The following is a 25,512-nucleotide window of genomic DNA, read 5'->3' as shown; positions in this document are numbered from 1 at the left end:
TGTAGGTCCCTCTGTTCCTTTCCAGCAGGAAGAAAACAATCTGCTCCATGAGCATGCAGCCATGCGAGCTTGCATCACTCCCATGCCAAGGAACACATTCAAGTGACCTGTACTTGCAGCCAACCAAAACATCCCATAAACAATCTCAAAACAGTCCTGGCTGTGCGCCTCCTTCAGCCTAATCCTTCCAAGAGAGAGAGAAAGATAGAGAGAGACCTGCTCAGCCTACGCCTCTTTCCTGCAATGGCCTGCAGTGCTGGCCGCCTTCTATGGGAGAGAGAGAGAGGGAGATTTAAAAAAAAGTCCTGCACCTACAGTCCAGCCCTTGCCTGCTGCTATCCAACTGGACACAACGCTCCCTACTCCCCACCGTTTTACTGCAGCCAGCCACCTGTAAACTCCCCGACCAGCCTTCCAAAGGCGTGTGGAGGCCCCCAGCGTCCAGCCGACTCTGGGCAGAGAAAGAAAGCCCCATGTGCTGTTCAAAAGGAGGAGTGTCTTTTCAGCCGCCAGCCCCTCCATAAGCATGTGTGCCCCCTCAGCATGCAGTCCAGTCCTCCGGTGTGCCAAGTGAAAGAGGGGGAGAGAGAGAGAACATGTGCTGTCGCTTCAGCCCACCAGCCCTCCTTCAGAAAAAAAAAAACACGCGTGCCCTGCCCACCAGGAAAAGCCACTTCCATGCTGCAGCCCAACTTCCTCATAAAAAGGGTCTCCCCAAAAATAGCGTAACCCCTCCAAGGGCCACCAAAGGTTTTAAAACCTTTTAAATTAAAATCTCTTTGTCCCCTTCACACTTGGGGGTGTCCACACATGGGTTTCTTTTTTTTAACTCCAAACTCATGCCATTCACACCGTCCACCATGTCCCCATGCACACCTGCATACTGTCCAGAGAAAAACACAGGGTCGTGACAGTTGCCTTTGGCAAGTTGAGTGCCTCAGCAGTTCAAGGGTAGGAGAAACCACTTACATGGTGGGACATCAATGGATACAAAGCCAAAACTGTCCAAAAAGTGGCCTTTAGATTGCAGTCTCAAGTTTATAACTTTAAAGTTCTTAGTTTGTACAATGCAACCAATGTGTAATCTTGTCTTTTGACATTTGCCAGTGCTATGTGATATGTGCAGAGTTGATCTGCTGGTGCATGCGAACGGAATTGGAGTGCATACTCTCTTGTGCACACTAAGATCCATAATCGCTTGAGTACTCAGCAATTAGAGAAATTGGTATTTTGTCGATCCAACCTCCGTCTTTTGCGCACACTCAAGACAACCACTGGTATGAAGGAGGTAAATTACTTACCAACTCGAAATGTTTATTATTAAACTTCATTATGTGTAACCTCATGAGCATTGACAACCACTGGTGTGAAGGAGGTAAATTACTTACCAACTCGAAATGTTTATTATTAAACTTCATTATATGTAACCTCATGAGCATTGACTCAATCCAACCTCCGTCTTTTGCGCACACTCAAGACAACCACTGGTGTGAAGGAGGTAAATTACTTACCAACTCGAAATGTTTATTATTAAACTTCATTATGTGTGACCTCATGAGCATTGAGCATTGAGTATTGAATCTTCATGTGTTATGTGCCATGTCACATGTGGCAGGTGAATCCCTTTACCTTCGATAGGCTCCTCGTTCATACTAGTGATGTGGAGGCTCAGCTTCAGGAGGACCAGTTGCGAGACAACATAGTTGTATGCGGGACGCGTACCGCAGCACAAGCACAAAAAGTTACGGGACGGTGCGAAACGAGCAGTGCGAAACTGTTCCGAAATGGTTTTGACGCTGGTGGACGTTTCGGTCCAACGAAACGGCCGTACCGCCGTACCATTTCGTACCGTATGTCAACGAAACGGTCTTGAAAAAAACTGCCCGTTTTTTTACCCGTTTCTAATCGTTTTTTTCGCCCGTTTTTCTGCGCGTGTCTCGTTTGTTGTAGCCGTTTTTTCGTGTGCCATGGATGATGGACCACATGACCTTGGCCCTTGGATCCCTTTAGGGCCTAGGCTTTCATCTCCATGCTAGTCTCTAGAGCCTTGAGGCTTGGCCCTTGTATAAGAGCTCTCAAGCTCTCTCTCTCTCTCTCAAGGCTCTATCTCTCTCCCAAGCTCTCAAGCTCTCTCAAGCTCTCTCTCTCTCTCTCAAGGCTCTATCTATCTCCCAAGCTCTCTCTCTCTTGCGATTCGGATTATTCTTGCGAGGCATGCGGGACACCCAGTCAGGGTGCTGACCACAGAGGATATTGAGGAGATCCGCCAGTGTCCGATGCGGCACATATTATGAGATGGAGGCACCTCCATAGTGTACCTTCCAGTTCCAGTTTCATTTTCTAGGTGCCAGTAGTATCATCTTTATTTTTCATTTTCTGGGTTTTTTTATCCAGACATTGTATCAGATCCACCATGATGTAACTTTTGGTCTCATAGGTCATTATGGCCTTTTGAAGACGTTAATATAACATTTCATTTCATTTCATTTCTCTCTCTCAAGCTCTCTCTCTCTCAAGGCCTACTACCTAGTACCTAGAGCTGAGGCTCTAGCCTCTCCCTCTAGGCTCTATCTATCTCTCTTTCAAGCTCTCTTTCCCTCTCTCAAGCTCTCTCTCTCTCTCTCTTTAGACTTTGCCACTTTGGCAATGAGGTCTGGAGGAAAGGAAAAGCATGAGGCTTTTGCCTTATACACCACCACCGGTGAGAAACCTACCGGTAATTCGGGGTCATGGAAATGGACGTGTAACTTTTGTGGGAAGGATTACACAAGTAGCGTCACAAGGCCCCTTTCAAATGTGTCCAAGCTTGGTGGGGAAGTGGCGCCATGCAAGGAGATTCCCCAAGAAATTGCAGATGGTATAGTGAAGAAGTACTCATTCATCCGCAACCAAGGCAAAGGTGGACGTGGGGGAGCTTCCATGTCCGGTACCTTCGCATCCGTGACTCCTTCGCCCATCCCATCCAGCTCCGGATCTGTCTCAGGCGGTTCCAACTTCCAATCAAAGAGGCCAAGGGAGGAGAGCTCTCCGGTTTTGAGGCAAACCGCCATCAATGCAAACATAAACAACCTCACCTATGTGAAGGCGAAGATGAAAGCCGCGAATGAGGAGATTGCACATACGGTGATAGATTGCAATCTCTCCTTCAATGTGCTCAAGGTTCCACAATGGCACAAAATGGTGAAGGCCATTGCGGAGGTGGTGCCATCCCATGGTGAATGGCATGGTATCACCTACCATGAGATGCACACCACCGCGCTTGATGATGAGAGGCAAAGGATCAACAACAAACTCACACCCATGCGGGAAGGATGGGCGAAGTATGGTTGCTCTATCCTCTCCGATGGATGGAGTGATCGGAAGAAGAGAGGTATCATGAACATCCTTGTTTCATGCGCTCTCGGCACATACTTCTTACGCGCCGTGGATACCGGAAAGGCAGGGCAAAAAACATCAGGGAACTTTATCTATCGTCACATCCGGCAAGCCATCATAGAGGTATGTACTATGTACTATGTTCAAGCTTCTAACTTCTAAGAATGTCATTGCATTTGTCAAATTGCCATTGTGTTACTTGTAGGTCGGACATGAAAATGTCATTCAAGTCATCACGGACAATGCATCCAATTCCCGCAAAATGGGACGCTTGGTAGAGGTGGACTTCCCATCCATTGTATGGACTCCTTGTGCCTCCCATTGTCTAGGCCTACTCATGGAGGATGTGGGGAAGCTAGAGTGGGTGAAGAGGGTGGTTGCACAAGGCCTATCCATTGTGAATTTCTTCACAAAGAAGGTAAAGGTGCTCGCTATGTTTCGCGAGCAAAGCGACTTGGAGCTTAAGAAGCCCTCTTCCACGCGGTTTGCCTACATGTGGCTTTTCTTGGAGCGGCTATACGACGTGCAACCGAAGCTCCAAATGACCGTGGTCTCCCCGGATTTTGTCGCATGGCTAAGGGAGGAGTTGGTGACTAGTGCGGACGAGGCCCGAGCCGTTCAACGGCTATACATGAGAGAGTCCATTTGGCGCAAGGTGCGTGCCATTGTCATTGCGATGACTCCCTTGTATAGGGTTTTGCGCATGGCCGACATGGAGGACTCCACATTGGGGCTACTCACCCACTTCATGCGAGAGGCTCTAGCGGAGATTCGTGCGACCACCGTGCTTGATGAGGAGGACCCCGACACTCCTATGGAGGGGATTAGGTAAACGGTTAAACCCATGTCCCATGTTTTTAAATCTCGTTTTCACATCTCTTTCTCGTTCCTTAAAGACTTAACCTTAAAGTGAAATTTTTGCATTCTAGGGATCCCACCAAGCCTCCACTCACTCTGCAACGCGATTCGATCGTGGCGCTTGTGGAGAGGAGGCGGCGATGGATGCATAGACCTATCCATGGTCTTGCGGCCTCGTTGCATCATCCCGCTTACAAAGTACCAAGGCTCTTCACCAATGAGGAGCTACTTTCCGATCGGGATGCCTACTTCCCGTCCACAAGCAAAGAGACTTCCTCCAAGAGCTCATTCGGTATAATGATCAGAGGGGAGCCGCTTTCACGAACCCACTTTGCTCGAGTAGGGAGTCAATGGTCCGGCCACTTTTTTGGTGGAAGTCATTTGGTTATCAAATGGCTCACGCTTCTACTAGCAGTCCAGGTGGTCGGGGCCGTCGTGGTGGGCGAGGTCGAGGGCGAGGCCGTGCTCAGATAGCTCAGCAGCGCGAGTCTCTTGCACATGATGATGATGATGATGGTCCCTTGGGCCCATAGATACGAGTGACGCCATTCCTACAATGCCGGTGGTTAGAGAGCCTGACTATGACTCGGATGGCAACATGTTGACGGATGGAGATGTTTCTTCAGAGTCATCATCTGGTTTAGATGAGTAGCTAGCTGCTATTATAGTTTATAGTTACTAGTTTTTTTTTTGGTGACTAGTCTAGACTTTGCTTTGTTTGTCAGGCCCAACCTCTTAGTTTGAGGGACCTAGCCTCTAGGAATCAGAATTGAGATCATATTCTTTGTAGTATCATGTACAACATATGTCTATAGTCTTATGATTTAGGATTTATGATTTATCCATGATCCATCTCACTTTCATCTATGTTCATTGTTTAATTATTTTATTTGATATTTGATATTTGCATTTGCCATTGTCACTTGTGACTTGTAAGTTGTAAGTTGTGCAAAATTGAAATTAAAGGTTGTATAGTATTAGTAAGTGCTTTAATGTTCATTTATGAATCTTCAAACTTCATATTTCAAAATTTTATAAGTAAACTATAAATTTTGTATACATATATATGGGGGGCAGCGTTCACTACGTTTGGAATCTGTTCTACACGTTTTCCAAACGTACTAAACGTATCGTTCACTACCTTCGGAACCACCTTGGAGGAAGCGTTGTGAGAGGCCGTGTGACTACCAATGTATTGCTACTGCCGGGGTGCCATCAATCTCTAACATCTGAATCCTACGGCCTAGCTGCATTGTATACACAAAGAAGCGGGCATCCAGAGTCTCCTCCCAATCAGCGGGATCATGTCAAGTACACTCGCTCGGGTCCCACTAGAGATGCGTGAGAGGTCGCCTCTCCCATATCCATAGCTGCCAAAATCTCTCCCTGGCCACCTTGGCCAGTGGTGGGTCTATGTACCACTCCCATGCCTGAAATCCAGCCACCCTCACCCGTTGTAAGGTGCAGCCACTGAAATCCTCCAAGGGGGCCTCGGATCTCTCTAATCTACCATGGGATCCAATAGAAAAAGTGAGCAAACCACTGCCCTCATCCGCTCTGTGGGCTGCCACAAGAATATCATGCCTGGTAAACACGCCTAGCCACACTCGGGGAGTCAGGTCTGGAATAGGAGTCAGCAACTCCTAAGAAATAGCAGAGTCAATGTCGATGCTAAGCTTGTCTCTACCCCAGATCCCTGTCAAGCCTCTCTCCTACACCTCCAGGGATAACTGCTTGTGTGCAATCCAATCTCCAAGGGACCTGGCAGGTCTTATGGTCAACGTGCCCCATGATACATGAGGTCCGGCCCCCAACATGTGGCTACTAGGTAAACGGATCAAAGGGTTCCAGACCAATGGCTGCCGAAGCCGCTTCTCTGAGGCTACCGGAGCAATCTGCCTAAGGGCCGGCCTGAGGTGATCCCAAGCTTGAAGTAAACTGGCTGCAAATCTATCCTCAAAAGCTAGGCTAAAATTGCAGGCCCGCATCTCTGTGAAGATCCATCTGGTACTCTGCGGCCAAGGGCCCCCTAGACTCGGGGGGTGGGCTAAAATCTCGGCCAAGAGTCCTTCCAAGGCTCACCATCGAGGAGGAGTCCTCTAACAATCAGCTTGCCCAACAGGACACGGCTCTAAATAGCAAGGTCAATGATGCCTAGTCCCCCTCTATGTCATGGCTGAATGATCACTCTCCATGCCACCTTGGCCCTGGCAAGCATCCCGTCATTGCTGGCCCATAAGAAGTTCCAGATCAATTGCTGTACCTGGCCAGTACATGCTCGAGAGAAGGCCCAGCAAGAAGTGATGTACCACATGGTGGCAAGAACAACCTGGTTCACCACCACCACTCTACCAACTAGGGAAAGCCTCGCAGAACTCTAGTACAAAACCTTCTTTCCGAATACTCAGAAGAAGAGGGGAGAGCTGCTGCTCTGGAGAGATGTCAATGTCCACCTGGCATCCAAGATAGCGAGCTGGAGTGCCCCTCAAGATCCACTGGAAAGCCTAAATTGGGCGCCAAGTCGCGGCAAGAGCAAAGCCTACCCAAAAACCACACGACTTGTGCCAGTTGATCTGTGCTCCTAATGCGTGACAAAAGATCTCGATCGCCTCCGTGAATCTTTGGAGATTTCCCACATCTCCTGAAAGGTAAGCTACTGTGTCATCTGCAAACTCTGAGTCCAGCAGCTCCTCCTGAGTACGGATGGGGAGACGCAATCCCTGAAGCCCGGTCTCCTGGGTTGAGAGAGAATTTCTCATGGCCTCAACGACGAATAGGAAAAGGTAAGGTGCAAGAGGACAGCCCTGTCATACCGAGCGGGAAAGGGAGAATCTATTGCCCCATCAGCTCCCTGAATGAGAACCTAGCTGTGAGAGGCTGAGTAAAGTCCTGAAACCCCACGAATCCACACCACGGGGAGCCCTATCCGGCTCATCGTGCCCTCTAGAAAGCTCCAATCCACCCTATCATAAGCTTTCTCAAAGTCTAGGAGCAGCACTATGAGGTCCTGCTACCGCATCCTAGCCGAAGCAATCGCCTCCCAGAAGGTGAAGATGTTCTCCAGAATGCTCCGATCCTGAATAAAACCTATCTAATGTGTCATGGATGAACTCAAGGAGGAAAGGCTGAAGTCTCCGACTGATGGCCTTGGCCAAGATTTTGTAGGCGGTCCCTAGAAGGATGATGGGTCTCCACTGTCGGATCTCCAATCTGTCACCACCCTCCTTAGGAATCAAGTGTATCAAACCCTCTGAAAGCCTCTCTGGCATGGCTCCTATGATCACTCATTGAAGGCTGCTCGAAGGCCGCCTTCCATGAGATCCCAGTGGCGAAGAAAGAAAGAAACAGGGAGCTCGTCCGTCCCCGGGCATTTGCCCCTAGGAAGTGCAGTCAATGCCTCCGCTAGCACATCTACAATGAAGGGAGTCAAAAAGAAGGACCGAAGAGCGAGGGAAACCACCTCTCTCATGTGCCGCCAAACCCTCTCGCATGCATTCATCACCTGTGGGGATAATGGGGCACCCGTGAGGAGATATCAGAAAAAATCAATGGCGATGGCTCTCACATGGGGAGGGTCAGAAACAATGTCTCTATCCTATCCACGCAACTTGCGAATACCAACTCTCCTCCTGTGGGAACTTGCTATCTCAAAGAAGTCTCTCGTAACTCTACCACCATCTTGGGTCCAAAAGGAAGCTCTGGCATGGTATCTATACTCCACCCTCCTCTCCTCGATGAAGATGATCTCCATACGGGTGGCAGCAAGCTAACTCTCAATCCAAAGGCTATCGGGGGAACTCTCCTGAAGCCGCTGAAGAGAAGCTAGACGACTCCTCAAACTCCTCTCTTACTCACGAAATCCCTCCAATCTGCTCTGAGCTGCCTCCTGCAAAAAACTGTTGATCTCACCAAGGCCCACATCCAAGGTGCACGCAGCAGAGCCTGAAATAAAATCCAATCCCACCCAAATTTGCTCTATCCTCCTACTGCATATCTCAGGGTCCTGAATAAGGCTATCCAAAACCCTAGAGCTCGCGTGCGCGTCCTGCCTCTAGGGATCCTCTAATGTCAGAATAACCAGAGCATGATCCGAAAAAGTAGTGCCCGCCAAGATGTCGATCATGCCCCCACCACCACAAGCCCACTCATCCACATAAAATCTATCAAGTCGAGAGAGGTTGGGGCTAGTGCTCCTCCAATCAGACCGCGAGAAGCACAGGCTCCCGGGTCTGCGCCCAAACTCTAGAAGATGCCAAGGATCCTATCTCGTGAGTGCCAGAATCAACTCCTCCTATGTAAAGTACTCTTTGCCTGAGACCTCCTCCGAGTCTATCCTCTGCTGCCTCAATCATGTTGAAGTCTCCCCCCATGTACCAAAAGTCAGCCTGAGGAAGGACCTAACAAACTATGCTCCAGAATATGACTCTACCTACTGCGGCGTTCGGGGCATAGACGTTGAGGAAGCCCAGGCAATCCGCTGCCAGAATCAACTCCTCCCATGCAGAGTACTATGTGCCTGAGACTGTGGTCGTGCCTCCTTCGAGTCTGTCCTCTACTGCCTCAAATCATGTTGAAGTCTCCCCCCATGCACCAAAAGTTAGCCTGAGGAAGGACCTGACGACCTGTGCTCCAGAATATGGCTCTACCTACTACGGCGTTCGGGGCATAGACGTTGAGAAAGCCCACACAATCCTCTCCAATCGCAACGGTGACCCACTGTGCTCACCCAGAGACTATGATACCTGAGCCTATCACACTGCCGATAAGAGGTCCTCACTGACAGAAATACAAACTCCTCCCTGCGTCCCCGAGGGGCCAAAAGAGGGGGACCAAAAAGTGTGGCTCTTACCTAGTAAAATCTTCCCGCAGGCAGCGGGTATGCCCCTCAGTGAGGTGGTGCTCCTAGAGGAAAAGAATGTCAATGGATCCCCCAACTGTAGCTTTGTGTAGCTCGCCTCTGAGGACGCCTCGTCTCTGAAAGCACTGAGGCCCCCCTAAACCCTGAATGTTCCATCTATTGTTTGCATTTTGCATCTATATGTTCTTGGAAAGGTGTTTACAACTCAAAGAAGACACAGAGCTTCCGCGCATGTGTCATGCACATGGACATGTGGGGTCCCAAGGCTCTATAAAAGGGCTCACCCGAGAATTTATAGATGATCTCAGTCCTGTAGGTGCTGGATCATAGGATAGGATTTTATAGAGTCAAGAACACCTTTTCAAGGGCAGCCTAGGGCTTGCCAAGACTTATACCCTTTTTGTACAATATGAATATACTGAAAACACAGCTATCTCTCTCTCTTCTCTCCATCTTCTGTTTGCGTTTTGCATCTATGTTTTCCTGGAAAGGTGTTTAGGGTTGAAAGAAGACGCGTATGTGACACAAAAGTCTTGCCTTGTACCTGTCAATGGTACCATCAGCTTTCCTTTTGACTTTATACACCCACTTTGTTCCAATGACATTGTTGCCCTTTGCCGAGTCTACAAGTATTATTTTTCATGATAGAAGAAATCTCATCCTGCATGGCTTGCACCCAATGCTCATTATCATGTGCTTCTTCATAAGAAGAAGGCTCTTCTAAATCAAAAAGACCCCCCATGGCAAATGCAGACTCCCCATGCTGTACATTCAATGCATGGCTGGAACTAGCCCTTGTTCTTCCTATCAGTGGTGCTGAAATTTTGCTATCTTGCAAGGTATTCAACAACCATCTAGGCACAGATTTGGCTCCTTGTATGGCTGTTTGCTCTTCCCTAACAACATCTTCAACCTGTTGGCTTTCTGTTGTACCAAGCCTCAAATGGTGTTATGGTTTTCAAAGCTTTTGTTGGGGACCTACTCAACACATGGGTTGCACACATGATGGCTTCCATCTGAAAGGTATGAGGCAACTTCTGGTGTTGTCACCATACATCTCGCCATCTCCATGAGAGACTTGTTTTTTCTCTCAAAGTGTATACCCAAGCAAACCTTGAGTAGTCATCAATGAATGTGACAAAGTAAAGACGCCCCCCCATGGATGGTGTCCACATCTCCATATTCTCCACAAAACGATCTGCCTCAAAGATCTTATCTTTTGTATGCAAGATCGGAGGTACTTTCTACCCGCCTTCCACAATCTCGAAAGGTGCCTTTCCTGTCGAAGTGTGAATGGTGTTGTTGTAAGCAAACTCAACCAAACGAAAATACTTTTCCCATTGTTCCTTATGATCCAAAACATAACACTTTAGAAGATCCAATACAACTAAGTTGGCAATTTCCGATTGCCCATCTGTTTGTGGATGAAAAGACGATGAGAACTTCAACGAAGTCTTCATGTTCTCGAACAATGCTCTCCAAAATAAACTCGTCATTCGAGGATCTCGGTCACTAACAATAGATGTGGGAATCCCATGGTATTTGAAAATATTCATCAAAAATATCCTCACCATTTGCTCTGCATTAATCTTCTTCCTGACTAGAATGAAATGAGCCTGCTTGCTGAAACGATCTATGATAGTCCAGATGCCATCATTCCCACTCTTTGTCCTAGGAAGATCAAAAATAAAATCCATAGCAATACGCTCACACGATCTATCTCGAATAGGCAAAGGATGAAGTAACCCAGGTGTCTTTTGACGGTCATACTTCACCTTCTGACAAATGATACAATCACGAACAAAAGCATCAGCATCCCTGCGCATAGTAGGCCAATAAAAGAATGCCTCCAAAGCCTTCACTGTAGCCTCAATACCATGATGGCCTGCATAAGGTGGAGCATGGCATTCTGTCAAAACCTTCTCCCTCAACTGAGATGTGACACACAATTTGTCATGCATCATCAAAAATCCTTCCTTGAGAGAATAATGATCAACTCGCTCTCCTTCAGTCAAACGATCAATAATCCGCTCAAAATCTGAGTCATGAGCATACTGTTCTCCCATATCATCAAGTTCATGATAAAAGATAATGGAGACGGCCGCCACACGTAATTTCCTAGACAAGGCATCCGCTACCACATTCTTTTTGCCATCCACATGAACAATCTGAAAGTGAAACATGGACAAAAAGTTTGCCCATCTCATATGTTTCTCTGAAAGCTTCGTTTGGGTAAGGAAATAGCGAAGAGTCTGATGATCACTCTTTCGGGGGATTTGGCAGGAGTTGATCCACACCCTGCGAGGACAGTATGACCGCATCCGGGTGACTCGGATGAGGCGATCTTGCGGCGCCAGGCCTTCCACACCACCTGGCGCAGCGGCCCCTTCTATACCCTACACGCGGGGTCCCCCCGTTGGCATTACAGGCCACTTGTTTGGCTTTCCCCCCCTCCTATTGTATGATTTAGCCCCTCAGTTCTTAGTACTGATGCTTGTACTTTTCAGCACCTAGGGAGAGTCTCCCGGGCTGCCTTGCTTTGTCCACTGCTCTGTTTTTCTTGCGAGCAGGAGAGGATCTTTTGTAGCCCTATGGGCGTGTTTATATAACTAATGAAAGGATCTTTTCTTCGAAAAAAAAAAAAATAAGTATCACCATGTTGTTGGAGCAAGAGAAGCAGAAAACAGGTGACTGGTGGAAAAACGTGTCGTACAGCAACTACGGTGGACCATATGCTTCAAGATTTTGTATGCTGAATCCTCACATGATGACCTTGAATCACCTCAGAGGAATTAGGCTAATTTGTAGAGACGACGGCGAATTGACGCGATGAGCAGAAAACAGGCTGTCTGGATGGCGATAGCGAATTCGTGCAGCTGCGATGATATTGGCCAATGATTTCCGTTTTAGGGCATGCGTGGGAGCAAAGCTAAAAGCCTATATCAAAATATTGGAGTATCATCTCCTCAGATGCAAGCATGGAAGCAATCTATAGCATGCTGTCCAAACAGAGAAAAACTGCTATGGTGATTAAGAGATTGATTAAGATTTTTGCTAATAAACTAAACCTAATTGGGTCATGCTCTGATACCAAATGTTGGACATGATAATTCAATTGATCAAAACATACTCAAGGTGGATCAAAGCTTGTACAAAACATCATGAATATGAGAGACAAAAACTGGTATATGCAGAAAATTGCTGTGAGATTAACACAAGAAGACACTAATTATGATTAGGCATGAACCAAACTTACATAATCACTTGATCACGACTTGTACCTTATTTAGAGACTCCTCTACCCTATTTTTAGTTGCATGAGTTGCATGAACAACATCCACCAACCATTTGTAGGCTTTACACACCAACCACTGACCACTAGCCTAATAACCACACATTAATTTGGACGAAGGAGTTGGGATTACATTTATCCAACAACTGGGAGCTATGGTATGCATGGAGGTATGTATGGAGGTATGCCAGGAGGTATGTATGGAACTTTTGGTGGTGGTGGTGGAAGTGCTTTTGGTATGCCTGGTATGGGAGGTGGTATGATGGGCATGGGATCTAATGCTGTGGGCAATTCTTTTCTCAAACCACATCCCTATGATAATCTTGTTCAGGTCGAGAAGCCAAAAGATTATAAAGAGGGTGGTGCTGCGATAAAGTTTGATACTTTCAGTGGAGCAAAGGATCGTTTGAAGGCTCTCACCTTCATTCAATAGTTTGATGTAACATTTTCTGGTGGTAACTTCACAGAGGCATCTAAGGTACGAAAGGCAGCTTCTTTCCTAAAGGGTAATGCTCTTCAATGGTGGTCGACATTTCTTCATTAGGAAATAGCACCTAGCACTTGGGTGGAGTTCAAGCAAATCTTCTCTTCCTTATGGTTGACACCGACTTTTGAGGTGGATGTTATGACAGCTTGGCATCGATTAGATTCCAGAGATTGTAACAATCTGGAAGAATATAACAAGAAATTTTGGGATGCTCTGCCACCGGTCACATCCTTTAGGCCCGTGTCACTAGTTGAGCAGATAGAGACTTATTGTTGTGGGTTACCCAAGGAGCTTCGAGATTATTGCATCAAAACAAAGGTCATTAATATGACTCAGATGATAGAAAATGCTCAGACTGGATATGCCTTGCTTACTGGTCAGATGTCAGGATTCAAGGATTAACGTCTCTTCTCCAAGAAAGCATCAAAGGAGTCAAAGGAGACCAAAAACACTTAACCATGAGAGAAGAGGCAATCCAAGAAGAGAAAATTTCAGCCCTTACCTCAAAGGACAGATGAAGAAAAGAAAGAGCTTATAGCTGGCAACAAATGTTTCTCTTGTGGAGAAGCGGGGCATCGGTACTATAGGTGTCCAAAGAGAGCACCTAAAAACGCAGATGATTCACAGCTATGAGTTTTTGGTCATGCCTTTTGGTCTTACGAATGCTCCAATGACTTTTAACAGGATGATGGATCGGATTTTTCGACCCCACCGTGCTTTTGTGGGCACTTTCTTTGATGATATGATTGTGTTTTCTCACTCAGAGAAGGAGCATCGGGAGCATTTGACCTAAGTCTTTGAGGAACTCAAAAAGCATAGGTTGGATGTCAATCGAAAGAAGAGTGAATTCTTCATGCAGGAGATTCACTTTCTTGGGCACATAGTGTTTAAGGATGGCGTCAGGATGGATCCAGCAAAAATAGAAGCGATAAAGAATTGGCCGGATTTACAGAGTATTCATGATGTGACAAGTTTCTAAGGACTTTGTTCATATTAGGTTTATCCGATTCTTTGCAGAAATTGCTTCACCTTTACTTCACCTAACGAAGAAGGATGTAAAATTCCGATGGACAGTAAAGGAAGTGGAAGTTTTCAACAAGCTTAAGGAAAAGCTAACCACTGGTCCAGTTTTGGTTTTACCGGATCTTCATAAACCTTTTGTGGTACAGTGTGATGCATGCGGGAATAGCATCAGAGCTGTTCTTATGCAGGATGGACATGTTATTGCTTATGAGAGTAGAACTCTGTCACCAGCAGAAAGGAATCTACAAGTATATGAGAAGGAGCTTCTTGCGATTATTCATGCGCTTTCTACTTGAAAGTCTCTGCTGGTGGCTCCAATCTCCCCTCAAAGGCCCTGAAACACCGGGCCCTCCAGGTGAACCAGATGGTGAGGCTGCTGAGGAGCTCCCATCGTAGATCCCTCTCCTGTGTCCAACTGGCGGACGAGAAATCCGGTGAAGGAACAAGGCGAGGCTGGCCCCTAATGAATCTGATGGCCTGGCAGGCCCTGACGAAGTCGACCAAGCAGCGGCACCCCACGTATACAAACCCTTTGGAGAGAGAGGGGCCAGAATACGCAGCATCTGCAGCCAAATCTGCTGCGCCTGAGGGCAATCCCAAAGGCAATGTCTCTGTGTCTCCATAGGGTGGCCGCATCGGACGCAGGCCGCCGGAAGACCGCTGTAGACAAGCCAAGTGCCAACTGCTGATCCCCTGTGGGCGACCAGCCACTGGAAAGTCGAGATCTTGCGGGCCTGTCTACTAGCCCAGAGCCGGGCCCAAAAATCCTCCAGGAACTCCTGTGAAAGTCCCTGTAGCCGCCAATGCCCCGCTGCAACTGGGGAGACCATCCTCCTCGCCGTCAAAATATGCCGCCCCAGCCGAACAGTATACTGGAAAAAGGTGATCTCTGTGGCCTCAAGGACTGCATAAGGATCATGCTACTCGTACTCACCAGGGTCCCACTGTAGCCGGGCCAAGGGGCGCGCTGCATATGCCCATATGCGCCAATCCGGGAGCACATCTGCAAGGTCTGGGTCAATATGCCACTTCCGAGAAGCGGCAGCCACTACCCGTATCCTCTGAAAGGTGCACTCTGCAACCAAAGGCAACTCCACCTCCACTCTCTGAAGTCTGCCCTCATCTTGAATCTCATAGTAGAGGCAACTGCCATCCTCAGTGCAAGCTCTGACAGCAATCAGGATCTCCAACTGTGTAAAGGCTCCCATCCACCGTGGGGCCACTAGCTCGAGAGATGTAAACCACTCCTCTGTGAGTGCCTCCTGAATGTCATCCCTCATAATCAACCCCCCTCTGAAGTGACTCTCCACCTATATCTCCTCTGGGAGACTGCAAAAGGCCTGCCAGTCTCCAAAGCTACGTGCTAGGCCTGCCGCCGCCAAAGGTCCCCAAGCTAGACGAGGCCGAGAACCCAGCATATGACCCTGCTCTGTGCGAACCGCTGGGCTCCAGATGAGCGGCTGTCTGGCCCGCTCCTCAACACAAGAAGGAGGTCGCTGAGAGAGCCCCGGTCTCAGCAGCTCCCAAGCTCTCAGGATGCTCAAAGCAAATCTATCCTCCCATCCTCTACTGAGGCCTGTCCTCCTCATCTCTATGAAGATCCATCGAATCTCTGGTGCCCAAGTGCCCCCTGCTGGGGGAGCCCGAGCCTGCAGTCATTGCAAGAGAAGCTCTTTCCAAGGCTCAGCACCTGGAAGCAGCCCCCGAACAATAAGCTTCCCCAATAAGGCTCTACTCTGATCGACTGGATCTATAATGCCCAAGCCTCCCTGTGCCAGCGGAAGTGTAATAACTACCCAAGCAACCTTTGCCCGAGCTGGCTGACCGTCCCGCCCGGACCAAAGAAAGTTCCTGATCAGCCTCTGTACCTGGCTGATGCAAGAGCTCGAGAAGATCCAGCAAAACGTAATGTACCACATGGTCGCTAAAAGCACCTGATTTGCCACCACCACCCTCCCAGCCAAGGATAGCCGAGCTGTACTCCAATACAAAAGCTTCTTCCGAATGCTCAGAAGAAGCGGGGCAATCTGCTGCTCAAGTGACAAATCTAGTCCAATTTGGCATCCCAAATATCGCACGGCTGTGCCAAGAGGGATCCATCTAAAACCGGGGTCTGGGCTCCATGCCGGAGTAGGAGCGCTACTGATCCAAAAGGCCACTGTCTTGCGCCAATTGATCAATGCTCCCGAAGCTGCACTAAAAACCTGGAGCGACTGCTCTGCCCGAATAAGATTGGCCTCATGGCCATGCAAAAATAAGCCCGTGTCGTCAGCAAACTCAGCATCGAGCAGGTCCTCCCCCCGGACTGGGAGCTGGAGTCCTCTCAAACCAACCTCCTCTGCCGTCAAATACATGCTCATAGCCTCAGCAAAGAAGAGGAATAGAAACGGGGCGAGAGGACATCCCTGTCGGACTGATCTGGTCAGCTCAAAACTCGGCCCCCGTCCTCTTGCAATCAACACCTGGCTACGAGCTGTGGAATACAGAGCCGCCACCCCTCTAATCGAACCTGGCTCAAAGCCCAGGCGAAGCATAGTGCCCTCTAAGAAACCCCAATCGACTCTATCGTATGCCTTCTCAAAATCGAGAAGCATCACGACCAAGTCCTCTCCAGGAAATCTAGCTCGAGCCGTCGCCTCCCAAAAGGTGAAAATGTTGTCAAGGATACTACGCTCCTTGACGAATCCTGTCTGGGTAGCATGAATCAACTCCCCCAGGAAGGGCTGGATCCTCAAACTCAAGGCCTTTGCTAAGACCTTGTAGACAGTATTGAGGATCGTAATAGGTCTCCAATGCCGAATATCATCTGATACTCCCTCCCCCTTGGGGATAAGAAAGATCAAGCCCTCTGAAAAGCTCTGTGGCATCACCCCAGTGTCCAAAACATACTGAAAGCCCCTGCGGAGGCCTGGCCCCAAAAGGTCCCAATAGCGCATAAAAAAGGCAGGCGTCAATCCGTCCTCCCCTGGGCAACTATGGCGCGGCAGGACCCTCAAGGCCTCAGCAAGCTCAACCTCTGAAAGAGGCGCACCTAGAACTGTACGCATACGATCTGTGACCCTCCTCTGCACATGGGCCCACACAGTCTGTCTGCAAGCACCCCGAGCCTCAGTGGGCTGGCTCCGCTGAAAGCAGGTCTCTATAGAGCCCAGTGGCGATGGCTCTGATCTCCCCGGGCTCAGTAGCTACCGATCCGTCCGGCCTCCCAAGCTGACGGACTCCTGCTCGAGCATGGCGGGGTCCAGTGATCTCAAAAAACTCTCCAGTCACTCTATCACCAAGCTGCGTCCACTGAGAGGACTGGCGGCGATAGTAAAACTCATGTCTCTGCTCCTCTGCCTCTCTAACCTCCTGTCGTGCCTGGCTCAGCTGGGACGCCACCCACTCACATGCAGGTTGCTGCTCCTGAAGGCGCTGGAGCGAAGCAAGGCTGCGTCTCAGCCGATGCTCCCGCTCGTGAGTCTCTCTCAGCCGTGTCAAAGCTGCCGCGTGCAGAAAAGAGCTAAGCTCGATGAGTCCCTGGGCACACTGGCCTGCTACATCCTGGTCAGAGCACTGACTATCATGCCAAATCCTCTCAATGTCCTTAGCGAGACTAGGATCTGTAAGTACCCTCTTTGGGATCCTCAACTACAGGCTGGGCTCCCGTGTCCTCTCCTCAAGTGTCAAAATAACTGGCGCATGGTCTGAAAACGAGGTGCCAGCGAGAATGCCAACGGAGCCCCCTCGCTCCACTAACCAGTCGCCCACATAAAAGCGATCAATCCGTGATAGATTAGTCCCTCCCTGCCGGCGATCCGACCGAGAGAAACTAAGACTGTCCTGAGAGCGGGCGAAGGCCCCATGCTGCCATGCATCAGTGATCCTCAATGACATGCAAAATCGCTCCCAAGCTGCAAGCTCCGTGCCGTGCACTGTAACATGACTGCCTCCCACCCTATCGGCCGGGTCCTCAAGCATGTTGAAGTCTCCCCCGACACACCAGTGTGCGGCCTCTGGCAATGCATCCGTAACCTGGGTCCAAAACTCTGCTCTGGCACTAGCATGGTTGGGCGCATAGACGTTAAGCACGCCCAAGACCTCATCATGCATCCTCAGAATGACATACTGTGCTCTACCAGGCACAATGATCCCTCGATCCACAATGGCCTGCCGCCATACATCTGCAATGACCATGCATACTCCTCCCTGTCCACCCAAAGGGCCGAACCCTGCAGACCAAAAGGTGTCCCATCTACCAGGCATCACTGAACCATATCTCCGGATCCTGCTCACCCAAGTGGTGCTCCTGCATCATCAAAATATCAATACTGCCACCAACCAGGCATCTCTGCAGCTCCTGCAGTTTCCTTTTTTCTATTAAAAAACAAAACAAAAATCCCCCCAAAAAAAACAAAAAACAAAAGCAAAAACACTCGCGAAACCGGAGCGGGGGCGGAAGGCGGCGAAGGAGGAAGCGAGGCAGTAGGGAGGGATGGGGGTGGGGGGGGTGAAGGAGGGGGTGCTGGCATCTCCTGGTCCTCAGTCGTCGCAGGGGTCTCCTCCTGTAGGGGAGCAAAGCTGTTCCTCACGGGAACCCAGTGGTGCTAAGTCTGAGGCTGCGGCTGCATCGGTCTCTGGGCATGCTGCTGCGGCTGTCTCCCTCGACGGCGCTATTGTCCAGGCTGCCACTCCGAGGTCTCTGTGGCCTGAGCAGGTGTCCCGGAGGCTGCCTGCCGAGCCGCAACTGTGGGCGGGCCATCAGGAGCCTGCTACTGCTGCTGCGGTGAGGGTCGGGGTCTCCTGCGAGGACAGGCCTTGGCCAGATGGCCGACCTGTCTGCAAATAAAGCACTGGTTCGGGAGCCCCGAGAACTCCACTCTCTGATCAATCCATCCCCCCCCTATCCTCGGTAGCTGAATGACCTTCGGAAGGGAGGAGATGTCCGGAACCAAAACTCTGACGGAAGGTAGCCCAGTTGCTCTGGCCACCACTGAAGCTGCTGTGGGGCCAGTCTCTAGCACCGAACCCACCAATGCTCCCAGCCTAGAAAGGAGCGGCAAGTACTCACGGCGGAGTCCAGGGAAGCAAACTGTAACATGGAAGAGGCGCTCTCCCTGCTCGGCCGCTGTTGGGTCAAAGCCATGCTGCCAAGGTCTGAAGAATGCCCGAGCACCCCTGATGTCTAGGGGACTCATGGCTAAAACCTTGGCCACGCTCTGGGCAGTCTCGAACTCGATCTGGTAGTGACCACGGCCCAGTAGCTGAACGTCCAGGATCTTGCCCACATCTGCAAGAAGGCGGGCCTGGAGAAGATCTCTTCTCCCGGATCTCCCCTCTGCTGGGGCGAGTGCCGACTATACGGCAGATGGTGGAATGCGCCTGGAGGCGTTCCACCTCTGCGGTGAGGCTCGCTTCCTCTTCTGGTGGCGAAAGAGAAAGCCTGATGGGGGTATCCTCAGGGGCGGGCGAGGGGGCTGCGGGAGAGTCCCTCTGAGGTGGGGCGGGAGGAGCCTCCGTCAGAGTCTGAAACTAGGCCGAAGGCGGAGCGAAGCGGAGAGTCCTGCAAGAGCCGAGCTGCACACAAGGGTGGAAGGCAAAGACGAAAAAAAAGGGGAAAAAGCCCAGGGGACGGAAAAATCAAAAAAAAAAGGAGAGGGAAGGAATGGCGGCGAAGACAAAAAAGGGGCCCTAGGGGGGAGGCGGAAGCAACGCGAATCAGGGGGCGGGGGGGAAGAAATGGCAGCAACGGCGAATGGGGGGGGGGCGCTGACGGAAGATGGGAGGGCGCGAAGGAGAGGAGGAGGAGCAAGGGGCGGCGGGCGCTGCAACGCTGGGGCGCGCAGGACAGCCAAGCGGGGGAGGGGGGGCGAACGCGAATGCAGGCGGGGGGGCGGGAGGGGTGAGCAAACGCAAAGGCGGAAGAGGGCGGAGGTGTGCAGTAGCGCGAGCAGGGGGGAGCGCGAGCTTCAGCGAGCGATGTCTGGTGATACTTATTTTGATTTATATTGATGATATTTTTATTATTTGGGCTTAAATCATCTATATGAGCAAGTTTTCAACATCAAGCATCATATTTCATCATCATGAGCTCCAAATTCCCCGACAAATTCAACGAAACTGGGTTTCATACCTGGCAAATCAAGGTGAAGGGCTACCTCATGAAGAAAAATCTGTGGAGTACGGTCAAGCCACTTACTGAAGATGAAGCAGGTATTTCTGCTGCAGTTACAAGAGCTACAACGGCTGCACTTCAAGCAAAAGATGAGCAAGCACTTGGTATTATCATTACTGCTTTAGAAGATGATTTTATTCATTATATTGATGATGTTGAGTCAGCTATGGAAGCTTGGGAATTATTAGAACGTACTTTTGGTGCAAAGGCAAAGGATTCCAAGATCAATTTGAAGATGCAACTCTTTGATCTAACCATGGAGAGTAATGAAAATTTAGCAGCTTTGATTAACAGGTTGAAGAGCTTAATGACACAATTGGTTTATGTTAAGTCTCCTGTTCCTGAAGAAGATGCTATTGCTATATTGCTTAAAAGTTTACCTTCAAACTTTAGGCAAATTGTGACGGTACTTAAAGAAAAGGAGCCAGTCCCTTCTTTGGAAAGTATCATAAATTCTTTGCCGGAAGAAGACAAGAAGATTACAAAGGATGTGATAGATCCTTATGCATATGCTATTACTACGACATCAGCAAAGAAGAAGTGTACTATTTGTGGTCATACAAATCATCTTACTAAGGATTGTTTCTCCAAACATCCTTGTAAGTATTGTGGAAAGACGAATCATCCATCCTCAAAGTGCTACCAAAAAGATCAAAAGCTAGCAAAGACACATGTGGTTGAAGAAGTCAACCAACAGGAAGAAACAAATCTTTGTTCTAGTCTTAGTATAAAAGATGTAGATGATGAGTATGCTTTTTAGATTATGTCATGTATGTGGTTGAGTCAAGACTTATGTTGTTCCAACTTGACGAGTTGTAGAGGAGAGTACACCACCCTATGTTGTTGTTAAGGGGGGACTCTTACTCATTGTGTCAAGGAGGTATGTTAGTCTTGTTCATGTTCTTGTAAGAAGTTGGTCTTAAGGGGGGATTGTTGGATAAATGTAATCCCAACTCCTTAGTCCAAATTAATGTGTGGTTGTTAGGCTAGTGGTCAGTGGTTGGTGTGTAAAGCCTACAAATGATTGGTGGATGTTGTTCATGCAACTCATGCAACTAAAAATAGGGTAGAGGAGTCTCTAAATAAGGTACAAGTTGTGATCAAGTGATTATGTAAGTTTGGTTCATGCCTAATCATAATTAGTGTCTTCTTGTGTTAATCTCAAAGCAATTTTCTGCATATACCAATTTTTGTCTCTCATATTCATGATGTTTTGTACAAGCTTTGATCCACCTTGAGTATGTTTTGATCAATTGAATTATCATGTCCAACACTAGTCATGCCCATGTTGGGTACACCCGTCATGGAATGAAAGACAGAGCCTCCGCCAAAGTAACGGGGATGAGAAGTATTGAAAGGGTTTCCATGGATAGGTGGGGGAAAAGAAGAAGAAGAATCGGGATATGGCTGAAAATTTGGGTGGATGGGAGCCGAATGTTTAGGCTCGAATAGCTTCTTTTTTTTTTAATTTCCATGCTGCGTTTGGGCTGCCCGACGCTTTTCTCATGCGTTTTTTTTTTCCCTCGCGTTTTGCTGGCCAGCGCCCCACACTTCGCTGCTGCCCACGCTATATGTGCATGTCCGCCTGCGTGGTAGCCAGTCGTCAGCGCTTTAGCCAACCGCCATCGCTTGTTGCCCGCCTTGCCCTTGTTGCACAGCTTCGCTGCTGCACACGCTTTCTGCCTGCGCTTGGCTGCACTGCAGCGCCCGGCGCCTGCTTGTAAGCAACCACCTGTACATGTGCCATCGCCTGCAACCAACCATACGACAGTGCCTGCATCAACCACACGACAGCACCACGTGTCAGTTGCATGTGCCACGTGTGCCACGTCAGCTGCACCTGTACATGTGCCACGTGGCAGTGCCACGTGGCAACTGCTGACTGGGCTCTCCCACAAGGTGCCTCAGCTGCTGCTTCCTACAACAAGGTAAGAGAAAGACCAAAAACATTCACATGTACATACAAATGGGCATGCACAAACGTGTACTCACACACACACTAAACATGCATATGTATCCTCACACGTGTACAAACTTACAGATACATATACAGATCAAAACATGATTAGTGAATATTGCTTAAAACATGATTACAATGCTTAAGAAAAAGAGGTAAAACACTCGGTCTTGTAACAGTCCTTGACTAAACACCTCTTATCTGCAAATTCAACTACGAGTAACCAAACCTTAATCGGTTATGGCTGAGATAGAGAGCAAATTTTTCTTTATTCCTTGAACATACAATATATTTGTCATGCATGCATTTGCATTGGCTGTGCAACAAGCATGACCTTGCCTATCCCTTTCACCAGATAAGTAGAATGATCTGCACATGATACAGTGCGGCCATTAGAAGCATAAACCAAGTGATAAAATACATCTTTGCAAGAAGTGATATGGCTCGAAGCACCACTATCAAAATACCAAATTACATCCTTACTGTGGGATGAAAACAAAGTCATATCTTGTTCTATAGCACTTGGTCCGTCACTATTGCATGTGACCAAAAAATGTCCATTCCTCATGGACCACATTAGCATAATGCTCCGCTTTGTCATTAGAACTATCAACTACTGCATAACTTGCATCTTTCTTCCTCTTTTGCCATCCGCTTTCTACATTCATTTATATGTAGTGGCCAGGCTTATGACAATCGTGACATTTGCCCTTCTTTTTGGGCTTGTTGGCATCCCCTTTTTCAGATGTATCACCTCCAGAAGAGGGCTATCCATGACCAGCCTTATTGGACTGGTGTCCTCCATGTTAAAGCCCTTTGTTTTTCCTTTGTCCTTGGCTAAAAATGCCTCGTTGCCACCACAGTTGCTTGATAGGTTTGCTCTTATTTGTTCTTCCTGCAAGAGTAAACCCACCAACTCTTCAAAAGTGGCAGGTTCAGCACCTCCTCTCATAGAGAGATTGAGAGAGGTGTGAAAGCCCAAATACGAGGGAGGCGAAGAATGCAAAGTATTGGTGACCAGCTGTTTGTCTAGGATAACCTCATCAATGTTCAGCAACCATTCCAGCATATCTTTCACTTTGGTGAGTTGATCTAACATAGAGTCACCCTCATCCATAGAAAGAGTATCCAATTGCCTCTTCAAGTAAGCAACCCTTGCCTTGTTGCGTACGTGGTACATTGCTTCCAAAGTGTCCCATGCAAGTTGTGCTGTCTTGCGCAGGACCAAATGTGCGAAATGATAGACCTTTTGACAGAAAGGGCTATCAAAGACATGGCCTATACATCCCTCGAATCCCGTGTTTTCTGCTCTGTTGTAGGAGCAAGATGTTCTACCTCGGCTCCTAGGGCTCTTTGGGCAGCTCCACTCTAAGGTGTTGTTGGCTGCAAGGTAGGTGGGCGTGTGTCATCACCACACACACAATGCCCCAAAGCCCTTTGGCTACCAGCAGATTCTGAATCATGAAACTCCACAAGGAGTAGTTTGATCCATCTAGCTTATCCTCCTGGGTTAGCACACCAAATACATCTTTCGCATTTTGAGCCATGAGGTCAGATTCCACACTTTAATACATGCAGGTAAATCAGAAAGCACGTATGTGCACTGGCAGGCAACCCAATGTTCATGTGCAAACTTTCTGCCTGCAAAACGCCAACCTCAATTCTTGCTGTTGATTTGAATAATTGTTCCAGTAACTTTGCTAAGCCTATTACTAGGACACAACTGGCGGAGACAGCAGAAGAAATCCCTCTATGCCATTATAAACTGTCACTGGTACGCAATCAGCAAACAAGCTGCAATTAGAGTTGAGCGAAAAGCTAAGCATTTCCAAAAGAAATTTTCCATGCCAAGGGTTCAGATGCACATATGGTTTGTGCATTCTCAATGATATAAAGCAGACCATGACAGATGCTATCAAAATGCAATCAGAAAAACGGGTACCTCCTGAATGCCTCGTACAAGAAACCAAACAAGTGAGGTACCCTCATAAGTGCTGTAAACAAGTGGTCAGCAAAAGCTAACAGATAGATAATGGCTTGCTATACTGACCATGATATTTGATCATCATGCCATGTGTGAGATCAACAAAATGGCAGACCAGCAGTTCATTCAATTGGATGTTCCCTGTTTACCTAAGAAACATTGTATGGTATTATTTCATAGGATTATTTCATAGGCTCATGGGCAGCAAGCATTCTCTTTACATGTGCCATTATGATGCTAGACAATCTCTATATGCATGACTCCATGACAACCCTATCAGTAGCCTGCGCTAATACTCACACATTTATACATATTCACTTTGCTAAGTTTCATAACTTGTGGCAGATGAAGGCTAGCACCAGAGAACAGTTGTCCCTTAGAAGTCTTAAATAGTCAGTAAGAAGCCTTTCATCTAAGGCTTTCTTTTTTTTTTGGTGAAAACTTCATCTAAGGTTTTCACAAGGATGGCTGTAGTGCAAACATTGTCATACACTTGGTAGGACGACAAGAAGATGCATTTTTTATAGATTTGTTGGGAAATCTCACAGCTTTTTACCTGTGGGCCATGATTAAGCAAATCTTTGCTGATCGGAATGTATCCCGGACCTCCCATAAGGATAAGGAGGAGGTGGAAGCAGTTGTTGCAGGTGTGAAGCAGTGGGACACTGTGGTTGGACTTGAACAATTGCCATCTCAACCTGCATCAGGGATTCCAGCTCGTTCTGCATTTGAATGTAAATATAACACAATCAAATCAACACTAAATTACGAAGCCTCCTTCAAATGATTTAATGGAGAGGTCATGTAAGGATGATGCAGAGACAGCTTTGATCAACCAAGAAATCAAAGGGTGAGCGACCTTTATATAGTTCATAATGTCGAACGTCGTGGGGCTCAATCCAAGTTGGTGTTGTCTGTGGATCCATTCAGAGAGGTTCTCCTGATCCAAGTCAGGAAGTACTATATGGATGAATGAGGCATACTTTCAAATGAATATGATAGAAAAAGCATAAGAAAGATCGGAATTGCGGAAGCCTTACCAGCCCAAGGCGTTGGCCCGAGTGGAAAGAGAGCTTGTGGTGCTGCTGAGCTTGCGTGTACAAGTGGGAGATGGAATTGGCAGCATGGCAGAAAGAGGTGTACAGACCTCTTTCCACATCGTCCAGCACCGACACATCAGACCTCCTCCTCTTGTTGTTGTTGGACATCATCCTGCTCCTCCTCCTCCTCCTCCTCTTCCACAAATGCATACAAAGCTAGTTAGCGTTGTGGCCCAACTTTCATTATAAAAAGTTCACACAGCATACAAATTATAACCTCTCTTTTTTGAACAAGAGTCTACTCCAAATGTTCTCCTCATAGGCTTCTCCCTTGGAGGCAAAAAAACCATCTTTCATACATGGAGGCGGAGCAATGCACACACTTTATGTGCCATCATCACAAGTGTCATTGATTCAATGAATATCGTAATTTTTTCGAGCCGACGCCCAACTTCGGTAGGGCAATTCCTCTCCGGAAACCCCC

General features: G+C 48.2%; 2 protein-coding genes across 3 annotated transcripts in view; one reads left to right on the top strand and one right to left on the bottom strand.

Moving 5' to 3' along the window:
• The window catches only part of LOC147606301 (uncharacterized), a 40,907-nt gene extending 15,615 nt beyond the window's left edge, over window positions 1-25,292 (bottom strand). Inside the window, exons 1-4 of one of the 2 annotated variants that reach the window (XR_015264958.1) lie at window positions 25,029-25,292; window positions 24,848-24,928; window positions 24,545-24,710; window positions 24,055-24,137 (exon numbers count right to left, since the gene is read on the bottom strand). Coding sequence is in view for 1 of the 2 variants with exons in the window: in XM_086791898.1 (XP_086648024.1) it covers window positions 24,558-24,710; window positions 24,848-24,928; window positions 25,029-25,238 (444 nt within the window). In the remaining variant the exon portion in view is untranslated. The remainder of the gene's footprint in view (window positions 1-24,054; window positions 24,138-24,544; window positions 24,711-24,847; window positions 24,929-25,028) is intronic. The other variant, XM_086791898.1, reaches the window with a different exon arrangement.
• LOC147606302 (uncharacterized) lies at window positions 2,647-4,707 on the top strand. Its single transcript, XM_086791824.1, has 3 exons — window positions 2,647-3,498; window positions 3,581-4,203; window positions 4,305-4,707. The coding sequence occupies exons 1-3, from the start codon at window positions 2,647-2,649 to the stop codon at window positions 4,705-4,707; spliced, it is 1,878 nt and encodes a 625-aa protein (XP_086647950.1).
• Window positions 25,293-25,512: the final 220 nt, after the last annotated feature.

This window comes from Cibotium barometz, chromosome 57 (assembly GCF_041138505.1).
Source record: "Cibotium barometz isolate CiBa-2024 chromosome 57, ASM4113850v1, whole genome shotgun sequence".
NCBI classification, from domain to species: Eukaryota; Viridiplantae; Streptophyta; class Polypodiopsida; order Cyatheales; family Cibotiaceae; genus Cibotium; species Cibotium barometz.
This window is presented reverse-complemented; position numbering and strand designations above follow the sequence as displayed.

Excerpts from the sequence above, each read along its gene's own strand:
- LOC147606302 (XM_086791824.1), top strand. The coding sequence starts at position 2,647 with ATGAGGTCTGGAGGAAAGGAAAAGCATGAGGCTTTTGCCTTATACACC. Across the intron at positions 3,499-3,580 it reads TCCGGCAAGCCATCATAGAG|GTCGGACATGAAAATGTCAT; the intron begins GTATGTACTATG and ends TGTTACTTGTAG. Across the intron at positions 4,204-4,304 it reads ACTCCTATGGAGGGGATTAG|GGATCCCACCAAGCCTCCAC; the intron begins GTAAACGGTTAA and ends TTTGCATTCTAG.